Source organism: Neopsephotus bourkii, unplaced genomic scaffold (genome assembly GCF_033783945.1).
Source record: "Neopsephotus bourkii isolate Nb327-2 ecotype Australia unplaced genomic scaffold, CSIRO-AGI_Nbou_v1 NB_1400, whole genome shotgun sequence".
Taxonomy (NCBI): Eukaryota; Metazoa; Chordata; class Aves; order Psittaciformes; family Psittacidae; genus Neopsephotus; species Neopsephotus bourkii.
Window position 1 is genome coordinate 573,858 of NW_026901877.1, and position 22,597 is coordinate 596,454.

General features: G+C 46.2%; 1 protein-coding gene across 4 annotated transcripts in view; it reads right to left on the reverse strand.

Annotated features, from left to right (window-relative positions):
- TANC2 (tetratricopeptide repeat, ankyrin repeat and coiled-coil containing 2) overlaps positions 1 to 22,597 on the reverse strand; it is a 139,566-nt gene that overhangs the window by 107,308 nt on the left and 9,661 nt on the right. The window contains exons 1-2 of one of the 4 annotated variants that reach the window (XM_061367917.1): positions 16,202 to 16,820; positions 1,498 to 1,608 (exon numbers count right to left, since the gene is read on the reverse strand). The exons of 1 other annotated variant lie outside the window; for it this stretch is intronic. Coding sequence is in view for 1 of the 3 variants with exons in the window: in XM_061367914.1 (XP_061223898.1) it covers positions 1,498 to 1,608 (111 nt within the window). In the remaining 2 variants the exon portion in view is untranslated. Of the gene's footprint in view, positions 1 to 1,497; positions 1,609 to 16,201; positions 16,821 to 22,597 lie in introns of those variants that run through there. 2 more of the 4 variants (XM_061367914.1, XM_061367918.1) reach the window with 2 other exon arrangements.

Sequence of the window (22,597 nt, forward strand, 5' to 3'; positions counted from 1 at the left end):
TGTGCTGTGACACATCTCTTGCTCTCCCTTCTTTCCCTTTCAAGGCAGCACAGAGCTCCACTTTTCCTTTCAGATCCCTGCATTATCAGCAAGAGAAGGAGATCAAAAAGCTAAAAAGAAAGAAGTAATAATTGCAGATCCCATTGTCAGAGCTGGCTCCTGGGCTTGGCAGGCATCCTGCCCATCAGAACAGCCTGGCAAGTGGAGCTGGGGCAGGGGGGAGACACACACGTGCGAGCACGCCTGCAAGGACTGGGAATGTGGAATTGATGCTTTTTAAGCCAAATTTACAATTCAATTATAATTCTCTGTGGATGCAATCATAATGAGTTTATAATTATTAACAATTACAAACATGACAGCAGAAGCTCTTTAGTTAGAAGAAGAAAGGGCTGCAACAGCAAAATTTTAATTGTAATTCATGATGATTGAAAAAGAAGGAGCACTTTTCACAGCAGCTCTGGCCTCAAAGGAGGCATTTCCAAGCATAGGGACTGGCTGTTATTTTTCCTCAGACAACTCCTCTTTCAAACACAATACATTAAAGAAAGAAAGAAAGCCCGCATTCAAAATGTGGACAACATTCAATTAATTCCTCCAATTGTGAATCCTCTATAAGCATCCAGAGAAAGAAACAGCAGCCTCATTTCAGAGAATCACTTATCAATATGACCTCTTCTACTGCACCTTCACATTTAAGAGGTAGTTGCCAACCCAAACCCTTCTATGGGTTTATGTCACATATTTACATGCCATTCCAAACACCCAAAGTCCTTGTCCCCCAGCCACAGCCTCCACTGAACACGGGTCCCTTCAGTTCATGAACTAAGGAATATGCCAGGGAAGGGAACTGCTGGTGCTTTAGGACAACACCTCCCCAGGTTGCTGCTTCCATTAGGAAGAATCTGGGAAGCAATTCCCAGCTGGCAAGATGCAGCTCTATGAGGATTACACATCTCAGACACATACGGGGTTAAGCCAGGGAGGGACACGACCCACTTCTATTTATGTTTCAACCAGAGGCCTCCAGCAAGATGTATACTTTAAAGAGCAGTTACTACAGGATACAGGCATTAGAAGGTATTTCTTTCTAATAATAAAAAAACATCAAACAAGCCATATTCTTGGAGGCAGGTTAAGAGGTCCCAGAGTTTTGCATTAGCTGATCCAATGCTATTTCTAAATATGGTTTTACGCCAGCCTCTCTGAAGACCAGCATTCTGAATGTAAGGAGCCTGTTTATTAGGTCATGTTTAGCTTCTCCAAAGCAACTCCAGCTCTCCTAAATCATTCTGAGGGGAGCGAGGCCACACGCAAATTGCAAGTAACAAAAGTAAATGGGCATCAATTAGAAACTAATACTTGTTCAAGCTTCCAAGCCAATGAAACGCGGCTGGGGAAGGTTCCAACCATCTAGAAAAGGAGCTGTACTACATTTATAAACCTTTTGGGGCTGGAATTGCCTCTTTTAAGGGTGAGCCTTCGCATGCAGCTTACCAGGGCAGTATGCATCAACGTCCAGTTTCTGTGCTGAAGAAAGTGTTGGGGAGCCAAGCTCAGACTCAGGGATTCGAGGGCTCTCAACAAACTTTGCTTTCCTCAAAGGGGCTAAGGAGAAGGAGGGGGAGAGAGAAAGAGAGGTCATGAGTAAGGGAAATAGCAAGCAACAGATGGAAGCACTTAACTAAACGACACTGTCAGACTCAGATCAGGTTACCCCTGCTTTTTCCCCCCAGAAAAAGAAAGATTATCTGCATTCTTTACGAAGGAGATGGCTCTTGTTAAAGCCTCCACACTGCACAGTCTTGAAAGTAAGGCACATTCTTGATACTCTCAAACACTTCCTTTCTCCTCTTTTACTGCTATTTTTTTATAGGAAGCAAATGGGCCTGGATTCAGTAACTGTAGAAAAGCTGAGATCCAGTGAGGTACATGGAGCCCAGCAGAGTTAATGCTAAATATCTACACTGAACACACAAATTCTGGGTTCAGCAATTGTTTCCTTTGAACATAAAATATCAGCCTCCAAACATTCTCGATGCCTGACCAAACAGATTTGGTGTTTAACCCAAAGGATCAGAGGAAAGCTAACACTGGCCACTGTTACCCTTGCAAGCCCAGAAACACACTGCAATAAAGAACAAGGAAAAGGTAAAGCTGCCTGTAGCGAAGCAGCGCTGACCACCAGTGCCAGAGAAAGGGGATTTCCCCCCATGTTTTAACAGTCTAAATGCTCAAAACCACATTTGTAATAAATAATTACTAAAGCACTTGGATTAGTAAGATTTTCAACAGATTTTCAGCCAGAGCAGAGAAACAGAACTAGGAAATACATTGCAGAGGTTTAGAAGTGAAGCTCATGTGCCCATTGAAGTGAAAGGCTCCACAGACAGTGCTGTGGCTCAGCGTGTTTCATGCCCCCCTCGATCCTCAGCAAATAACCTCCATTTACAGAATCCATATTTATAGTCCTGCAAATTAGATTTGGGATCTGAAACTCAAAGGACACACAGGTTTGTTCTCATGCACCTCCTGTAATAAAAGCTCAATGGGTCAAACGATGACCTCGGTGGCAGCAATAAATCTCTTGCTTTTAAGGAGCCTGATGGCCCCCCAGTTAGAAAAGGCTCAGGAATTCCAACGAGGAGGAACCAGAAGGACAACACTCAACCCGCTTGCTGGAACTGGGCTGGTACAGAAATGATCACAGGAAGGTTTAATAGGAGGATGGGGAAAAAGGCTGGGATATGGTTTTACCCTGTAAAGCAGAATACAGCAAGAAATCAGCCCCCAGCACCCTGCAGCAAAATAGGTGCTGGACACCCCCCCTAAGGATCCATCCCAGGATCCCCTCATGATGAGGGGAAAAAGGTCCCATGGTACCATTCTGCACAAGAGGCTCCCAAACAGGTACCAGGGATATTTACAGCACATTCCCCTCCATGCCAGGCAAGGGGAATGCGAGAGACCTGGAGATGAGGGCAGCCTGAAGCCCCTTCTCCCCCATGGAGCTCATGGGCCTGCAGCCCTGCTCGGACACACACAACCAGTGGTGTTAAAACTCCTGTACCTGCACACACAAGCACCCTCCCAGCTTGCAAATTGGCCAGCAGCAGTGAAAACATGAATCACAGCAACCCTCTTGTGCCAGAGACTGATGTAATGAACACACGTAAATATTGAGGAGATTATTACCATGGCACAGGAATTGTTTAGACTAATAATCCTGCATGGGCCAATCTACTGCTATTTCTTTTGCAACTACAGTTTTAACCAATGGGTTTCTTTCACATCTTCTACCACAGCCCAAATAAGTGTCATTTTTATCTTAGAAACAGCTCATCTTTCATTTCTTTTCCATTTCTGGCTACCACCAGAGCCACCCATCACCTGGTGCGAGACCCAGCAGCGCTCAATTGTTCTGCAGTACAGAATGAACATGGCTTGAATGGTCAAAAAGAGGTTAATGATTGCAATGGGGTTGTCACCAGAAGGCACTGCACTAAGAATGATTTGAGATAGGAAACCAAACAAGAAGGAGGACAACCTGTTCCAGTGCCACCCTCACACGGAAGAACTTCTTCCTTGTATCTAACCTGAATCCCCCTAAGTTTGAACCCATTGCCCTTGTCCTATCAGTACAGTTCCTGATGGAGAGTCCCTGTCCAGAAGCTCCACATCCTTCTCACACTGAAGACACCAGAACTGCTCCAAGTAGAGTCTCATGGGAGCAGAGTAGAGGGGCAGGATCACCTCCTGCATCCTGCTGGTCAGGCTTCTTTTGGACAACAAGAGTCCTCTTAGCTCATACATAACGCAATTACATGACAGGAGGATTCTCATGCAAAGCTCCTGACTCCTGTCCAAATGACGATTATCCTGATTATCTCTGGGCACCAGCATTCCACTGGAATAAACAAATGGAAATGCCATGAACTCCGAAATCTGATTTGCCATTTTTTAGCCAAAGGTTCCAGGCTGACATTGATCTTTTTATTAAAGTGACTTCTCATTCACACCGGTTTGCCCAGCTCCTGAATGTCCTCCTGTGAGCACAGGCAAATCTCATCATCCAAGGCACGGGATGAGCATTTGGCCTACCCTGTAAAGTCTTCTATACCTGCTCGGTCCATCAGACCTTATTTCTCTAACACTCTCCTGTGCAAATCGGGTTGACTCTAGACATTAAACAGCATCAAACCAGCCCTTCCAGTTCCACAACTATAAATTTCTGAGCAGAGAACAGGATTTCTTCCAAAAATAATAGGGAAAAGTAAGAGTATCTGCAATAACCACTTGTAAAACCACAATGAATTGTGGATGGCAGTAGCCAGTAACGCTGTCATTCCAGAACTGCAAAATGCACACTAAATGCTCAAAACCATACTGATCACAAGGAGCCTGAAGTCAAACCCAGTCACTTGGGTCCCACTGCCCATTCACTAGGGACAGCCCAGGAGCGATGCAGCAGCGCAGCCTGGAGGTACCCTCAGTGGCCAGGCCAGATGCCCAGGGCTCAAGAAGGAAGCGTGAGGGAGGGGATCCTGGGCAGCTCAGGGAGGGGATCCTGCCCCTCTGCTGTGCTCTGGGGACACCCCCCCTTCAGCCCTGATCCAGCTCTGGGGCAGCAGCACAAGAGGGACCTGGAGCTGTTGGAGTGAGGCCAGAGGAGGCCATGGAGATGTTGCGAGGGCTGGAGCAGCTCTGCTCTGGAGCCAGGCTGAGAGAGCTGGGCTGGGGCAGCCTGGAGAAGAGAAGGCTCCTGAAGGGGAGACCTTAGAGCAGCTCCAGTGCCTAAAGGGGCTGCAGGAAACCTGGAGAGGGGCTGGGGACAAGGGCCTGTAGGGACAGGCCAAGGGGAATGGCTTGAACCTGCCCGAGGGGAGACTGAGCTGAGCTCTTAGGCAGAAGCTCTTCCCTGTGAGGGTGCTGAGGCGCTGGCACAGGGTGCCCAGAGAAGCTGTGGCTGCCCCATCCCTGCAGTGTTCAAGGCCAGGTTGGACAGAGGGGCTTGGAGCAAGCTGCTCCAGTGGAAGGGGTCCCTACCCATGGCAGGAGTTGGAGCTGGAGGAGCTCTGAGGTCCCTTCCAACCAAACCAGTCTATGCTCATATAGGAACTTACATTTCAACAGCTGGACAAGCTATTTAAAACAAATAGTGCACATTCTGGGGAAGGTTCTGCAGTTCTTGGCAGGATTAATCCCCACCAGCCAGTAGCCAGTGACACCCAGCAGAGCAAAACTGAAACCCTTCCTTTGGTGCAAATAAAATCCTCATTCCACTTTGACAGCAACTTTCCCTGTGCAGGGAAAGCGATGCTAATTCCATGGGAGGAATTAACCACATCACGCAACAGCAGGGCAAGCACTCAGTTTCATTACATCCCTCATTTATGCCACTTTCTGCAGCAGCTGGGGACAAACAGAGAAATGCTTTCTGTCTTGGCCTTCATGCTAATCCTCTGTAATAGCCACACGGACACTGGAAGTATTACACTGTTAGCAGACTGAGGGCTTCAAAACATACAGGAATAGAAAGGAGTTTAACAAGTGTACGCATTTTGATATGTACATGTTCTGGTAAGGCATATGTTTGAGAGCAACCAAAAGGAAGAATCCTTTTACCTGGATTTCAGGATTGTAGGCAGCTTCCTACAGCCATATAATGGAAGACACAGTCAATAAACCCCAAAGACCTGAGGAGCCCCACAAGGCTTCATTTTCCTCCCTCTGCTGACAGCCTGGCACTAGCACTGCACTGTGAGTTAGGAAGCACACATAAGCAAACAGCTATTTAGAGCAGACACACAGGACTGCAAGAAGGCCCTGTTAAACGCATGGGGAAAGAGGCTGCAGTGTCAAGCAGTCTGCAGGTTGGGGGGGGTTCGGAGACTCTAACAACAGAGATTCAGAGGGTTTGGAATGCATGCCCAGCAGAGGAACAGGAACCATCAGCCCAGTTCACAGTGTTCCTTAAACCTGTACACCCAATACCAGTCACTCCATGAGCTCCATGAGCAGAACAGGAGGGCTGCATGGCCTCTCCAACCCAAACCCACTTCAGATATCAGAAGCTGCTGCTGGTTTATCCCACAGAGCACTGGGATCAATCCCAGAGCACTGGGATCAATTGGCTGTTTGTGATCCACATCAAGCATCTGATCTACTACCCCAGAAAAATAAAGCCCAGGAAAGCCAGGATGTGCTTGTTCTGTCAGAGCAATCGTTCATCTCCATTAGTACTGTGTTCTAGTTCAGCCTGTTGAGTGTCCTGATTCTACTGCATTTGCTACATTGCCATTTCCTTGTCACATAATTTATAGATGAGTTAGTATTTTAATTAAAAAAGGGTTTTCTTTAAATTAAAAGGCACTGATAAAAGGAAATTACCATGGATCAGCATGGCTTCATCTGCTAAATTCAGTTTCAGCTCTGGAAGGAATGTTTCACCAGGAAAGGGTTATTAACACCTAATGACCTGATTGAACAAAGTGGATTTTCAGGCAGCTACTTCACTAGATTAAAATTCACTTCATGGTTTGGGTTGGAAGAGACATTCAAGCTCCTCCAGCTCCAACCCCTGCCACAGGCAGGGACCCCTTCCACTGGAGCAGCTTGCTCCAAGCCCCTGTGTCCAACCTGGCCTTGAGCACTGCCAGGGATGAGGCAGCCACAGCTTCTCTGGGCAGGGTGTATATATGCAGCACACCACCTTTGTCTGTGTATACACCCATAAAGACACACAAGAAACAAACCTACCTATGGACAAGGAAGCAACAGCTCTTTTTCCATTGCACAAAGCGTGGCCTGATTGTCCCAGGGTACCTGGGAGCCTCTCCTCAAGCTGGCTCTTTTCAAGTGATGGAGGAATGTCCGTTATGGTGCCCTGACCTGCATCAGCATAAACCACCACAGCTCACTGTTACAGAGACTCACACACTTCATCATTAGAGATTCTCCTCACTTTGCACTAGAACAGGGTGTCAACCCTGTTGGCACAGGGCTGCTCAGGGCAGCGCTGGAGTCACCATGCCTGGAAGTGCAGGTGAGGCCCTCACTGCCATGGGTTAGTGGTGGCCTTGGCAGTGCTGGGGAATGGCTGGACTGGATGAGCTTAAAGGTCCCTTCCAACCTGGCTGATTCCATGATTCTTGTGATCAACTCTCTATGGAGAGGATGCAATCCCCTGAATGCTCCAGCTTTTACCAAATCCTGCCCCAGTTCCATGGCGATGGGAAGAGCCAGAGCACTGTTTGAGGGATAAACTTCAGAAACTCCTATTTAAGGAGTAGTGCTTTGGCCATCACCCCTTCCCCATCTTTAGTTAATAACGACGGGGGCCATGCCAAAGGCTGATTCACGTGCTGGAAGCTGCCCAATGGCTACGTAATGCTGCAGAGAGTAAGGAGACTTTATTGTAGTCTCCCTCGTACTCCAATGCTTTAAGTGCTGCAGTGCTATTGATCCATGGAGCTCCTGGAACAAGTAACTGTCAGATTCAACACAGCTGGATGACACCCAACCCACCAGAGCTGGGCACCCTGTGCCAGCACCTCAGCACCCTCACAGAGAAGAACTTCTGCCTAAGAGCCCATCTCAGTCTCTCCTCTGTCCGTTGCAGCTTTAAATAATCCAGCATTCTTTAACAGAAACCCCTGTGCAACAGCATTTTCCCTCCTGTTATTTGAGAGTATAAAAGCTGGTTTAATTACATTTTCAAGCCTTTCTCCTTTCATCACCCTGTTATCGCAGCATCATGGGGAGGGCAGAACATGCACGGAGTGAGAACAATGTGGTGTCTGGAAACACCATACTTGTTCCAAAACCCGCAGAAAATGTGTTTAGTTTGGGAGATAAGATCCTGCAACATGAAAATTGAAGGAAATGAAGGTGGAAAGAGGAAGAGAGCAAAAAAAGGCAGGAAGAGAGTCCAGCTGGAAGAACAGCAATGGGAAAGGAGAGTTAAAATAGGCAACTATCAAAAACTGGCTGTATCTAAAATCTAACGTGAAGGTTTGGCCTATTCTGCTTCTGATCCTGGAGTGGATCCTGCAGTCCTGTGGGACCACAGAGGCCGACTGGAAAACCATCTTCCTCTCTCTGTTTTGCTCCAGATGAACAGTTCTGTACCAGGCACAGAAAACAACAGCAAGCCAGAGCAGAAACGGTGCAAGGAGATGTTCAGTGACACCAGAAAGGAATGAGTCTCCTGAAGCAGCACTGCAATTAAACCAAATGATAGCTCAGTAACGGCTTGTACAGCATTTGCTAAGGAAGTCATTCCACCTAAAATCCCAACCTGTTTCCAAATTGCACCTCCAGAAAGAACCTTAGCTCCATTTCCATTTTCCTTGTTACCATGTGACTCTTCCCTGTCATTTAGAGAGATTGGAACAGCAATTTGTTATCAAACTTCTCCCTGCTGGAGCCAGCAGACAGCAAATCCAGCCCACTCCAGGGGCAGCCCAAATGTCTGTGGCTTAGGTTAGAGCAGTCGGAGCATCCCAGCGTGAATCTGCAGAGCAGCTGTTGCCTGGAATACTCTGGCAAGCCTTGAGGAAGACAGTTGCTCCTATTAATGATCCCAGAAACTGAAAACAAACCCTCTCTTTCCCTGTAGATAAGGTTTTTTCCAACAAGGGCTGCCAAGAAGTCATTATCCCCATAGGGGAGGTATCTTTGAGAAGCAGGTATTTAATTACCATATAGACATGGCAGGAGGAGGATGTGGTACTTGCATCTTCCCATTCAAACCCATCATTGATTTTGGCTTCTTGAAGTAGACTTTTCCACATCATTCCCCATTTAAACTTCTTCTTTTCAGCCTCTTCTGAAGTTGTTTAAAATTGCCTCTTTTAGCAGAAATTCCTCATGCGTGACTCAAGGTAGAAACTTGTGCAGAAGAGGAGGATGAAAGAAGAGGAAGGAAGTCAGCAGCACTTGCTCCAGCTTCCCAACGTCATCCTGCTATGATAACAAGCAATTCCCCCCCTGACATGTTGCATGGATTTCTGTTGCAGTCAGTTTTCAAGCTGGGAGCTTCAGTTATAACTAAAACCAGTGAATGAAGACCTGGCACTATGGGATGAAAACACATCACTGAAATCTTAAGCCTGCATCCGATCTGCTCAAATGGAAAAAGAACCCTCCCAAATGGCAGGAAAGGGACAGGGTAGAGCTGGAGGGAAGAGTGTTCCTCACCCCCTCATATACCCCTTTCCCAACAGTTTTGTTTCATTAAATGTTAAATCTGAACCAGATGAGAGGAGAATGCAACAAAACACAACTGCTGAATTGTGTTATCCCCATTCCATTTCCTACTACAATTCAGTGACTCAGATATCTCCTGGGCACTAAAAATGAGAAGAACTGTCAAAAAAAAGACCTGAATAAACTGTAAAGGTCTTTTATTCTAAAGAAAGTAGCAAAGAGCTTGGGCACTTGAATCGAATTACACAGGTAACCCCTTTACTTTGCTGTTTAGAAAGAAACTGTTTCACCTTTTTCTAGGCATAAAGCTCAACTCCTCAAAACCACTGCTCAGATTTCAACATCATCTTTCAAGAGAGAAATCAGAAACTAATCAACAACTACTGAAGCAATCCCATCTTTCTTTTTTTCCATAGGAAGCTTATTGCTGGAGCTACAGGCTCGTCGGTCCCACCTTTGTGCCAGCAATGGATGGAGCAGAGCCTCCTGGAAACTATGCTAAGGCACATGGAAAATAAAGGGGTGCCTAAGAGCTTATCTCAGTCTCCCCTCTGGCAGGTTCAGCCTGTCCCTACAGGCCCTTGTCCCAAGCCCCTCTCCAGCTTTCCTGCAGCCCCTTTAGGCACTGGAGCTGCTCTGAGGTCTCCCCTTCAGGAGCCTTCTCTTCTCCAGGCTGCCCCAGCCCAGCTCTCTCAGCCTGGCTCCAGAGCAGAGCTGCTCCAGCCCTCGCAGCAGCTCCATGGCCTCCTCTGGCCTCACTCCAATAAGCTGCACATAAACAAAACCCCATTCATTCTCCCCCCGTATCCTTAAGCTCACACCAAGATATTGTAACACCGATGAGAGAGAAGGTTAAACTGTGAAGAACCCTGCCACTCAAAGCCCATGTGGCCCAATATGTGCCACATTAAGGCACATATGGACCAGATCCTGTTCACTACACCACACCATGGTGTAGGACCAGGCCTGCACAGAACACATGCTAATGTAAATTCATTACAGATTTTAAATCGAAGGCAAAAGATGCCAATAGCTAAGGAAGGCTCAGGGGGGACCTGATGGCTGCCTCCAACTGCCTGACAGGAGGATGGAGCCAGGAGGGGGTGGGCTCTGATCCCGAGGAACAAGGGATGGGACAAGAGGAACCGGCCTCAAGCTGCACCAGGGCAGGTTTAGATGGAGCTGAGGAACAATTCCTGCCCCAGAGGGTGCTCAGGCATTGGAACAGGCTGCCCAGGGCAGGGCTGCAGGCACCGTCCCTGCAAGTGTTCACACAGCGTGGAGACGAGGCCTCAGTGCCATGGGTTAGGGGTGGCTGGGAACGTTGGACTGGATGAGCTTAAAGGGCTTTTCCAACCCAGCTGAGTCTACAGTTCTACGAGTGATTTTCCTGCCCACCACAGAAATCCTGCAATAGGAAGTTCCAGGGAAGGGGTCACAGACACACTCCATCCTCTGGGTGCTCCTCAGCATTTCGTATTCCACAAGAGCAACTCCCAGCAGCAGCACTTGTTTCATAACCTGCCTCAGAAGTGATGCCTTATTCCAGCTCGCACCTTCCTCGCTCCTCTCTGCATCTCCCACACCCTTATCTTCCCTTTTCACTTTATCTTTAGCCTTTGTCAAACTGAGTGTTCCTTCTCCCCCGTCTGAAGCTGCTTTTTTTTTTTCCATCTACACTTTCTCCCTACCCAGATTTTCACAGTAGCTGATAATTGGTTCATGTGAAGGCTGGTGCCTTCATCTTCCAACCAGTCCCTATCATTCCATCTCATCCCTTTCTGCTCGCCCTCCTCTTGCCCATTCCAAGGACTCCAAAGCAGATCAGAACTCAGCCGAGCTGCCTCTACACTCCCTTTCCAGACCCTCTAAGTCAGAAAAAGAGACAGAAATTCAATGTAAAAGCTCCAAAACCAACAGGGAAAAATCCCACTGAATCCAACAGCTCAACTGCCTCAGCCCTGGGCTCTTCCAAGCTCCAACCTGCCCTGCAGCAGAGCCAGCTGGGACACTGTCCCAGGGCACATCCATAGCAATTCCCAGTGACTTCTGTATTTACTGGTGGAAAGCCTTCAGGTTAGAGGTATCACAGTGCGAAACCTTCTCTAGCTGTCAGTGATTAGGTTGGACTTGATGATCTTTAAAGGTCTTTTCCAACCTGGTTGATTCTAGGACTGCCATCAACAGAAACAGCATCGCCAATACAAACCCTACTGGATCAGTTAGAGGGAGGGAAGCAGCTGGTTTTGTTGAAGCTCATTTTAAGTTGCATTTAGTTCTTTTCTAAAACCAACCAGTTTGCTCATAAATATGTGATTACAGGAGAAGCTCAGCTTGGCAAGAGGCTGGATTCACTGCCTTTTTGGCACCGCTCCTTCTGATTTCCTGATCTAGCTGAAGACGTCCCTGCTCACTGCAGGGGGTTGGACTACATGAGCTTTGTAGGTCCCTTCCAATCCAAACCATTCTGTTTAAAAACACTCCTAAAACACTCTCTGTAGTCATATAATCATTAAGCAGATAATTGGGCATTCTAATAGGAAAAATGCCACAAAGAACTTAAATCACCAACTTGCCTCAATAGAAAATGGCTGTTTATTCATCTAAATGTCTACACTGTCCAAAAGCCCCATTCCTGGCAGTGCTCAAGGCCAGGCTGGATGGGGCTTGGTGCAACCTGCTCTGTGGAAGGTGTCCCTGCCCATGTGAGGGGTTGGAACTGGATGAGCTTTAAGGTCCCTTCCAACCCAAACCAGGCTGGGATTCTGTGATCTTGCTCTGAAGGGTTCTACCACTGAAGAGGAAGAAAGGCGTGAGTCTTGCTTCCTAAAGAACCAGGGTAGACAAGAATCCCTTCACAGAAGATTTCTGTTACATTTATGGAGGGGAAAACATAAATCACAGTCATTCTGTACAAGAATAAATCAGGTAAAACAAGAAGAATGCAGAAAAGCAAGTCCACTTCTTTCACCTCTGCATGAACTAATGTGATACCCAAACACATCCTGCTGAACACAAAGGGCCATAAACCAGCCTTTGTTTTCTTAAAGAGGAGAGTTCTCTCTCAAGGGGAGAGCAATGTTAGGTTTAAATTAGCATCTATTAATCCACATTTACCAAAGCTGACCAGTACAGTTCCTCCGCCTGGATTCGATGGTATCTGAGATTGCAAAGCCAAGGGCACAACAGCTTTAGAGCAAGCCTGCCACGAAGGTGAGTTGTAACTGCAGGATGATCATGTCATGAAATATTTATAGTGCAAAGCCACTTCTGAACTCAGAACGTAATAGAATGCTATATACAAAGTGCTGCTCTGATGCAAACATGATGAAGAAAGGTAACCCTCTGTGTATAAACAACTGAAACGTGCCATGTTTAAAGGGAAGCAAAGCACTGGTGGCGATGGGGCAATCAGAAAGAAGGTTTCAGCACAATGTATTTACACACGCGCAAATGCTTTCTGTCCAACTAGAAACTTAGAGCAAACACGGTACAAGCTAAACCTAAGCCCACATGTTCTATAGCAGTGATTCCTTTACCAGAAGACAATCACAGCGTCACAGACTGGTCTGTGTTGGAAGGGACCTTAAAGATCATCAAGTTCCAACCCTCTGCCATGAAATGTGCATTTATTCATGCTCATCCTTCTACAACCTAGCCTTGGATTAACTGGGCAGCAAGGACTTGTCTGCTTTCACCCATGGAAATGGCGTTACCTAAAGTAGCACCAGGTGAGGTTCAGGACCCTGAATATCTGCTGTAATAAACACAAATACTGAATTAAACAACATTGAGGATTATTTCTTCCATCAAAGCACCATTTCTAAGCAGTTTGGGTTGATTTGTTTTCTCCTTTCATCTTCTCTGTGGACAGTAAAAATGCCCATTTCTTCCCGCAGGATCTAAATCTCATCTGTATCTAAAACTAAACTGTTGTTTAAACTATTAAAAACTGGGGCTGGAAGAAGAAAGCAGCTCGTTCAGAAATGGATACTCACAATATGTACTGGGAAATCAATCAAGAATCAGATCTTGGGTACAAACAGTATGTTATTTCTTAACGAAGGGCATGGAAGAGGGATGGATTATCCTATTGCATATTCTGAGGTGCAAGAACCACTGGCAAAGGCTTCTGGCAACAGAAGACACGCAGGTAGACAGGAATACAGCTGGAATGTTGAACCAAGACATCTCTGATACAGGTCCAATTCACAGGCATGTGGTGAAATCAGCAACACATCCAGGAATGGAATTGCACAACACCAAAAGCTACTCAAGGGAATCACCACAGAGCAGGGAAAGAGATGGGAAGTGCCAAAGCAAAAGTTCAGAGCTAACAGTCTCAATTCTCAACTCTCTGGTGAGAGTCAGGCATCTGTGATGAACACCCAGTGTGCTGGGTGTCCTATGTGAGCCCAGCATCGCACTGAACACATCCTGTGGGAATGAGGGGCATCACTCCAAAACTAGTAACACCACCGTGGGTCTTGGTGAGCCCAAGGAAACCTTCCTGCATGAGGAGAGGCAACTGGGTACAGACCCCCTCAGAAACGAACCTCTGGTGTGATCATGGAGGACACGGGAAGAAGAGTTTTCCAACCAGGCTGTCTCATTGTTACACAAGCAGGAAAGGGTTGGAAAACAAGCAGCCCAGTTGGAGGTAAGGGCTTATTCCAAAGGAGTGTGTCCTGGGAAGCCTCTTTTGCTCACCAAGAGCTGCACAATCAAGCGCACAGAACCTCTTTGAGGAGGTTCTGTGCTCTAGGAGCCATGAGGACAGATGTAGCCAAGGGAAGAGCAACGGCCTGATTTAACTCCACAGGAGGCTTCCTACACCACCTCCTCTTGCTATAGAAACCTCTTAGCTACGTCTGAAAATTCAAACCCTCACACAGCAGAAGTGTAATCGTGACAGATGCTCCATTTTGTGCAGCACCAGTGTGAAATAAGGACATGCTTTTAGCTCTGAGCTTCTGGAAAGCCCTGGAGCTTCACGGCTAGTTCGGTTGCCTTTTTCATGTTACCTGCACTAAACATAAACCTTTGGGGCTCTCCCTTTGTTTAAGCATCTCTATGAATATCTGAAATGATGATGATGATGCCCATGGCAGGAGGTTGGAACTGGATGATCTTAAGATCTGTTCCAATGCTAACTACTGTATTATTCAAGGACCACATTTCCCAGCATCAGTGCTGTGATAACAGGTTTACCCCATCCTCTGCAAGTCTGAGCAGTATAACAGCCTTAATGTAAAGAGCAAATCCTGAAGGTTCTTCAGGCCATCTCCCACACAAACACCCAAGGAAAGCACGTGGCATTTCTGCACATCTCTATTACAATCCCTACCCTGTCAATATGGAAGGCAGCTGTTCTCAAGCCAAAGGTTCCTTTTGTAAGCAGCATTTGGGAAAATCCATCCTAAAACCAGTTTAGTGACTTGCAGAAGTCAATAAATACAATATGCCAGCTTTTTCTTTCCCTTCATTTAAGTTACATCCAAACTATCCTGAAATGAAGGCAGAAACATCACGAGGTTGAACAGGTCCCCAACTGTTGAAAAGCCCTCAGCACTGATTTAGTTGAAATCAGAGTTACCAATGGACACATTATTTAACAGCATCAGCTTCAAGGATTTAAGTGGGAAATTTTGCCACTGAAATGGCCATATCATAAAGATTTATGTTTGTTTAATAGAGATAAATGCCAACTGTGGGTAGCACAGAGACACGTTCATCCACCTGTTTGATTTCTGCAAGCCCAGTTGGTTTCCATTTCAGCCTATGCCTGTCACAACAAATCACAAGCCCAAAAATGATGGATGAAGCATCTCCAAAAATGGGTGAGTCAGGATTGAAACAACAGGAAAAGAAGAAGATATTCAGTATAGATCTTTGTCAAGGAAAGAGGAGCCTCCTTCTCCAACAGCTTTCATTGCTGGGCATGTCAGGGGCTGCCACACGCAAGTGCCAAACCCACACTGAAATGCTGCTTCCGTGTGTGTTTTACGTCATTATTTAAAGAGCCGACCCGATAATCCTGATAAAACACAAGTTTTGTCCTCCTTAAACCTCTGCAGAGCCACAGAGTGCAACGCAGGAGGGAAAAATACACATCCTGCCCAGAAAGAACCCCATTTGGTGTCTTGAAACCCTCCTGCATCTAAAGGCACTTTGCAGATAACTCAGTCCTTGTCATCACTCTGCAGTTCAGAAATGCAGTTGTGGGCCTCCCACCCAACTCCTACATGAGAAACATGAATTTCAGATCACTGTCATGCTGACAGGTGACAGCTATGAGAGCAATAAAAAGCAAGGCAAGCACACTGCAAATGGTAGCACAGAAAAATGCCTAAAAGGAGCAAAGTCTGTCCCCAAACCATCAATTTTAAGCAGAGCACCCCTCAGAAATCAGATACAACACAAGAACCAGGCACTTGAATAGCTTTACCTCAAATTGTACCTCGAAAATGATTGCTGATGTATTTGTATTGCTTATAGTAGCAACATATTCAAAATCTCACTCTTTTAGTGAGAAACAAATCTCTGTCTCCCTCAGCACACACGGGTTTTATACCCCACTCATCTCATTTGTGGTCATTTTGCAATACAGAAGGAAAAACCTTATCTCAATCCCATTATTCTAGGACTGGGCAAACAAACCACTCCTGCTATCCATGGCATTTTCCAGCTCACTCCTCAGTAATTCTATTTTAGCAATGCCGAAAGAGGAATGTTTTTCACTGCCATTTCTTTTGCCTGCACATCCCATCAAGCCAGTGACCAACTCAGATTATGTAAAAGTATCACCAAAACAAGTAAAAGACAGCTCATCCAAGCAGCACAACCCTGACCCACACCAAAAACCTCCTAATAATGACTTCTGGGAGCACTGGGATCCCTTATCCTACATGGATTTTCTGCGGAGCTGAAGGAGGCCCGGGAACACAACTGAAATCCAAGTCCATGCACGGCAGATTGCCCAGATACTCACCAGGCTTTGTCTCCTCTCCCCATCACTCGAGAGCGCGAGCCTGGCAGCAGGATCTCAGCCCAGCCGTTAACTCACAGGGACCGATGCCTTGGGAGCAGCACTCCAGTGAGGATCCTCCTCTGGTCCCCACCTCTCCCTAGCACCAGCTCCATGTTGCTGCTCCCGACGTCAGGATGATGTTACAGGTGACACCTCCCGCTGCTGATGTCAAGCTCTGTTCCCAACAGCACAACCACCAGCTCCCTGCAGCGCTGCTGCCTCTAAACAAGCATCACTTCTGCATCCCCTCTGTCCTTAAGGAGCGGGCGTGAGGGTGGATTCAGAGCAGCACACAGACACGGAGCTTTCCCTTTTCCTTGAGTCTCTCGGCATGGAAGAGCTTTTCCTTCCAGGATGCTGCAGCAAATGTAGACTACACGCCTCCCTTGGGGGGAGACGAAGAATTTCTATAGTTTCTTTCTATGGCGCAGCTTAATTTGCCCTTTTCTTAGGGCAAACCATAGAGAGAATAGTAAATAACAGTGCCATAGGTACCGGAGTGAAGGATTCAAGGATGCTCCTCTGGCCACTCCGGAGTCAGCCGAGGGCCAGCAATGCAGCCCAGGACCGGCGCTGATGAATGGTGCAGTGCTGCTGTTGTCATGGCAACACCGAGAAAAAAAGCAGCACCAAATAAGGAGTTGTGACATGGATTCTGGGAATCATTTCTACTAAAAGGCTCTAAGCCCCTGGATGCTTTAAAGCTGCAACATCACCTTCTCAGCTAGATACAGGTTCCGCTGTGCAGTGGACACAAATCATCACATGCACGATCGCATCCATCCGAGACATGTTTGCATTACAAGCATCACACCAAACCACAACCAAACAACATGGTTTTGCAGCATTTTCCAATTACTGAGATTGAAATAAATGAAATTATTAAGTCAGGCAAATGGTGGGATGGTAACAACGACCCGAAATAACATCCGTGAAAAACAAGGTACCAAAGAGACCCCCATTCCCCTCACAGGTAGGAAGCTCTGTCTTTATGGGAACAAGCCTGAGCTGAACCAAACTGCAGCACCATCAGGTGGCTGACTGCCTGAGCAGCAGTGCCACCCACCACACATCCAGCCACTGCTCCCAGAGACAGGAAAACATCCCCAAATTCCTCTGTAAACCAGCCACCGAGGGGTGACAAAAGCTGCCAAGCCCCTGATGCATCACAGATAACACAGGGCAGCATAACTTACAGCTGCCAGAGCAAGCTATATACTAGACCAAGGTTCATATTCTATATATATATACAAGTAGATAGATACAGAGGGGAAAAACCCCTTTATTTTGCCCAAGCATCATCAGATCTCTTCACTCACTGCATGTGCTCAAGCAGACAATGCACCATGACCACTGCGACTGCTTCACCGAGCCCCAGCACTGAAGTTCTCTCTCTGCTCAGCAAGCACAATTCAAGCTTTTAGGAATCTTTCCATCCATGACACTACCTTATTTGACCACACATGCACCAGCTTCTCCCCAACACTCCAACCCTACAGCAGGAACCGCCTCATCACCTCTCAGGTTCACAAGAAGCTGAATTCATGCTTTAGTTTGGAGAGAAGTGGTCCCATAGCACTGTGACTATTTATCTGGGTTTGTCACCGTTAAACACAAAACAATTAAGGAGTTTTCCATTTGCTGAAGATACAAAGGAGGGAATGACAATCCTGATGGCTATTCCCAAGAAATACAAAGGAAGATGCAGACGGATGTAGCCAGAGAGTACATGTTTTCTTTAGCAAAGAGGATGCTGCATGGGGGAACGTTTATACTCGTTTCTATCAACTTTATTCTTAGGGAAAGCTCCCACATTCCCAAAATGCATGGGAGAAATGTTCTCAGAGTGGGGGATTTGCAATGAAACCAGCTCCTCAGGCCCATTCAAAGATGCTGAAGCATCTAATTCACTCTGGGTACAGAAGCAATGAGGCCTTTGCAAATCCAAACCTAAAACCAGAAACACTGGTTTGGGTTGGAAGGGACCTTAAAGCTCCTCCAGCTCCAACCCCTGCCAGGGATGGGGCAGCCACAGCTTCTCTGGGCACCCTGTGCCAGCGCCTCAGCACCCTCACAGGGAAGAGCTTCTGCCTAAGAGCTCAGCTCAGTCTCCCCTTGGGCAGGTTCAAGCCATTCCCCTTGGCCTGTCCCTACCTGCTCTTATAAGAAGCGTATAGGCCACTTATAGAAATATATGATTTATTCCCTGAATTTCTTGCCAGTATTCTCCCCTCCTCCCTCTGTGCACGGTGCTCACACACACATGCTCCTTCTGAAAGGCTCCTAAAGCAATCTGTCATTCAAGAGAAAAAAATAGAAATAGCCAAATATAGGGATGAATAAAATTATCCCTGTGCATATAAATGTACAGCCTGTAAATTACCCATCCCTCCTGAGGAGGAGTTGGGTGCAGCACAGGGTTTTGTGCACGTGGTGCCTCCACAGTGACAGAATAAAGCATCGGTAGCTGAGGCTTTCAGCCCAGGATCTTATCTATTAACCTACTATGAGACTGGGTACCATTTCCGGCATGGATTCAGGGAACACTTAGATACACTCATGTCTATAAGCACCCTCTGAAAAGCCACGTTTTCCTCAATGGAGGTGTACAATGCAATGGCATATTTTCATTAGAGTCATGGTTTTGAGCCCTCAAGAACACACTTTTGATCTACAGAAGAACATTTAACCCAATGGGTTTGAAAACGGTCATGCAGCAAGCACGGTAACGTTCAAGTGGTAATTTTATTTCAGACAGAAAGCAAAATGGTGTTTTCTACATCCTGACCCTGGCCTGGGAGGGGCTGGGGGGGATTTCTTTCTTTTTATTATATATCTTTCACATTAATAAAGCCACTGGTATTGTACAAAAATCTGTATTAAACAGCATGAACTGAGGTTGAACATGCTGATTTAAAGTATGTCCTTGGCCACTGCTAAACAATAGGCTATGAAGGCAGGAGGGGCAGAGCTGATTACTTATGCTCCCTATTACCTCACCCTGTGGAGCCACAATGACCTTAGTTTTTCTTAAACCACCAGACTATTCAGCACTGAAAACTGCAGCCCTACTGAATATTTATCAACCCTGAACCCAGGCAACACCGAAACCCAGACAGCAGCACCTCAGCTCCTCTGGAAGGAGAACTAACACCGCACAACATGTTCCTATGGCTCCGTGCTAAAGGTGGACATTTTAACTTCTCTGTGGATGAAAAGCTGACTTGTCTGCACATCAGCCAGGTTAAGGACTTCGGAACCAAAGAATTCCAGTTTCGTTTGTGTTAGAAAGGACCTTAAAGCTCATCCCGTTCAAGGGACCCCTTCCACTAGGGCAGTTTGCTCCAAGCCCCTGTGTCCAACCTGGCCTTGAGCACTGCCAGGGATGGGGCAGCCACAGCTTCTCTGGGCACCCTGTGCCAGCGCCTCAGCACCCTCACAGGGAAGAGCTTCTGCCTAAGAGCTCAGCTCAGTCTCCCCTCGGGCAGGTTCAAGCCATTCCCCTTGGCCTGTCCCTATCCTGTGAGAAAGGATTATTGTCCTATCCCACAAGATTGTATTATCAATAGATAAATAGAGAGCCAGCATCACAGTTTTTACTGGGGAAGCTTTTCTGCACCATACAGGTTTCTTTTCCTTTTTTAAGGGTTAAGTTAAACTCCAACTTAATATGTCACCCCTGATGCTCATGAAAAGGGACACTGCAGTAGGTGCTTTCCCTCCCCATTGCAGTTGACAAACCTGTTCTATTACAGGAACAGACACGTGCAGATCCAGAGCGACCCAAGATGCCTCAGCTCTCAATCATGAGCAAATTGTCTTGTGAGAAGGATAAAATGTTTTTTGCATTTCAGTTTTCATCTCTGAACAATTTCAGAAAGCAGAAACGCAGACGCTGGTACAGCCACATTGTGCTGCAAGTGGTCTGAGGAATTAAATCTTTAGTGAAAGAATATACATATACAAGACAGCAAAGTTCCTCATGTAACAAATGGTACCGTTCCAGTATCCAACCACAGATATGGAAATCACGACATGAATGGCTCAGTCACACACAAATGCATGTAGGAAGCAAACAGCATGAAAAAAAGCCCCTACAATTGGATAATTTCTCAACAATTTTCTCTGCTCTGAAGGTCGCTTTGAAAAAGCCATGTGGCAACTGTCAGCCGGACAAAAGGCTCTCTCTGCAAGCCTTCAGTTCCCCAGAATCACCCTCATCCCTTTTCCAACGGGAATCACTGCTGGTATTGTGTGGGATTAACAAGTGGACAGCAGAAGGACACGAAGCAGAAGAGGGAATGGTCACAGGCAGCGACAGGTCTCCATGCCCTGACTGTCAAAGTTCTGGCTGCCTACTCCCAACAGTCACAGGCAGGTTTGGAGCCAAGTCGCTTCTCAACTCTACCGCGGTTCAAGTCTGCTACAGTGGCGCTTACAAGGCTTCTGTAAACTCGAAGAGGGGCATTGGGCAAAAGAGGGAGAAAGGCAGCAAAAACCATCACAAGGCTCTGAATCTGTCTTCAAAAATGTAATCATAACCCCAAATCTTCTTTGTATTACAGATGATGTTCTACTCATGAACAAAACCAAGCAGGATCTTTACAAACTCATAGTCCACATCCCCCAGCAAAAAAGCCCAGCCTAAAACTTCTTACTAGATGTCCATAACCTATGACCATTACATACATGTACTATACATAATACATGGTTTACATGTATTGGGTAATATGGTTTAGAGCAAGGTGTCCCTGCCCATGGCAGGGGGGTTGGAACTTAATGATCTTAAGGTCCTTTCCAACCCTAACTATTCTATGATTCTATATGGTTTATATACTATATAATACATATAGTATATATATATTATATAATACATGGTTTACATGTAATTATAGCCATGGATATAATACATGGTTTACATGTATTATATTACCATATGACAAAACATGAGTTATATGACCCCAGTTTGTGTCAGTCATTCAACAACCATCTCTTTCTGCTACCAAGGGATTATTTTCTTGCTTTTCTATGTCTCACAGTAACAGCAAATAAGAGAGACAGACCGTAAGGAATTGTGGTAAATACTATGAATAAAAGAGCAGAAAGCATTAGTTTCCCAGTTCCTTTCCACGTTGCCTTAATGAAAGCAAACAAATTCCTATAATGACTGCATGAGGATGGAAAATAAACCCCTTCCTTTTCCAATATCAACAGTAAATTAAACTAATAATTTAAAAACCCTGCTAATCCACCAACGCACCGAAACACACTTTGAATTCCAAGTGTAGCAGGAGCTCCACTGGAGTCATCAAGATCTGTAGGTGCAAAATACAAGCATGTGTTTTCACTGAATCATGGGATGTTTTGGGTTGGAAGGGACCTTAAGATCACCCAGTTCTAACCCCCTGCCACAGGCAGGGACACCTTCCACTACAGCAGGTTGCTCCAAGCCCCATCCAACCTGCCCTTTAACACTGCCAGGGATGCAGCATTAGCTTCTTTGGGCAGCCTGTTCCATGTTCAGGCTGTAAGAGACTGGGTCCAGCCAGAAGAGGACATTTAAAACAGGTGGAAAGGAAAAGGATGCAAGGAGAAGACAGAGTCATCTTCCCAATCAATTTCCCAATGGATGCTTGCATACTGCCCCAAAACAGACCTCTGAACACAATCAGGTGCCTAAACTTCCCTTCTCTTGCTTTTCCGTGCTAACAGTTACCAATATCTTATTGACATCATCCCTGTTTACGCATCTTGGTCAGGTCTAGACTCTACCATGATTTAGGAATCTCTTCCTCCTGTCCTTTTCATTTTCTCCTTTCACTGGAGGGCAGGGAAAACAAAAGGCACAAAGTGCATCTGATTCACTTTTGTAAGCATGGGGCAGATTATAGCAGGTAAAAATCCCTGTGGCTGTTTCTCTCATACAAACACAGGACGGGCTGATCATTTAACGACAGGCATCAGGGATGGCAGGGTTCAGGCAAGAAGCAAGTTTCTCACAACTGTTACCAGTACAAATACGATGTCAGGCTTTTAAACAGATGTTAGACTCCAAGTGCTTTGACAATCCCCCTACTGTACAATGTCTGGGTGTTCAACCCATAATCTCAGCAGATTAGGTAAAAGTATTTAAAAGTAAGCCTGAACTATGAAAAATAATGACTCTGAGGTAGAAGTTCATCATTTTTTCTGATGTATTCTCCCAGCATTCAAAATTTCAGCATCAGGCTCTTTGTAACACTTCCGCTGTGCATCAACCGCAGTACAAAGTGCAACTGAAACCCACTCTGCTCAAAGCTTCACAGAGACCCAGACAATATTTGTACAACAGAGACACCCTTTTCACCACAGAAAGAT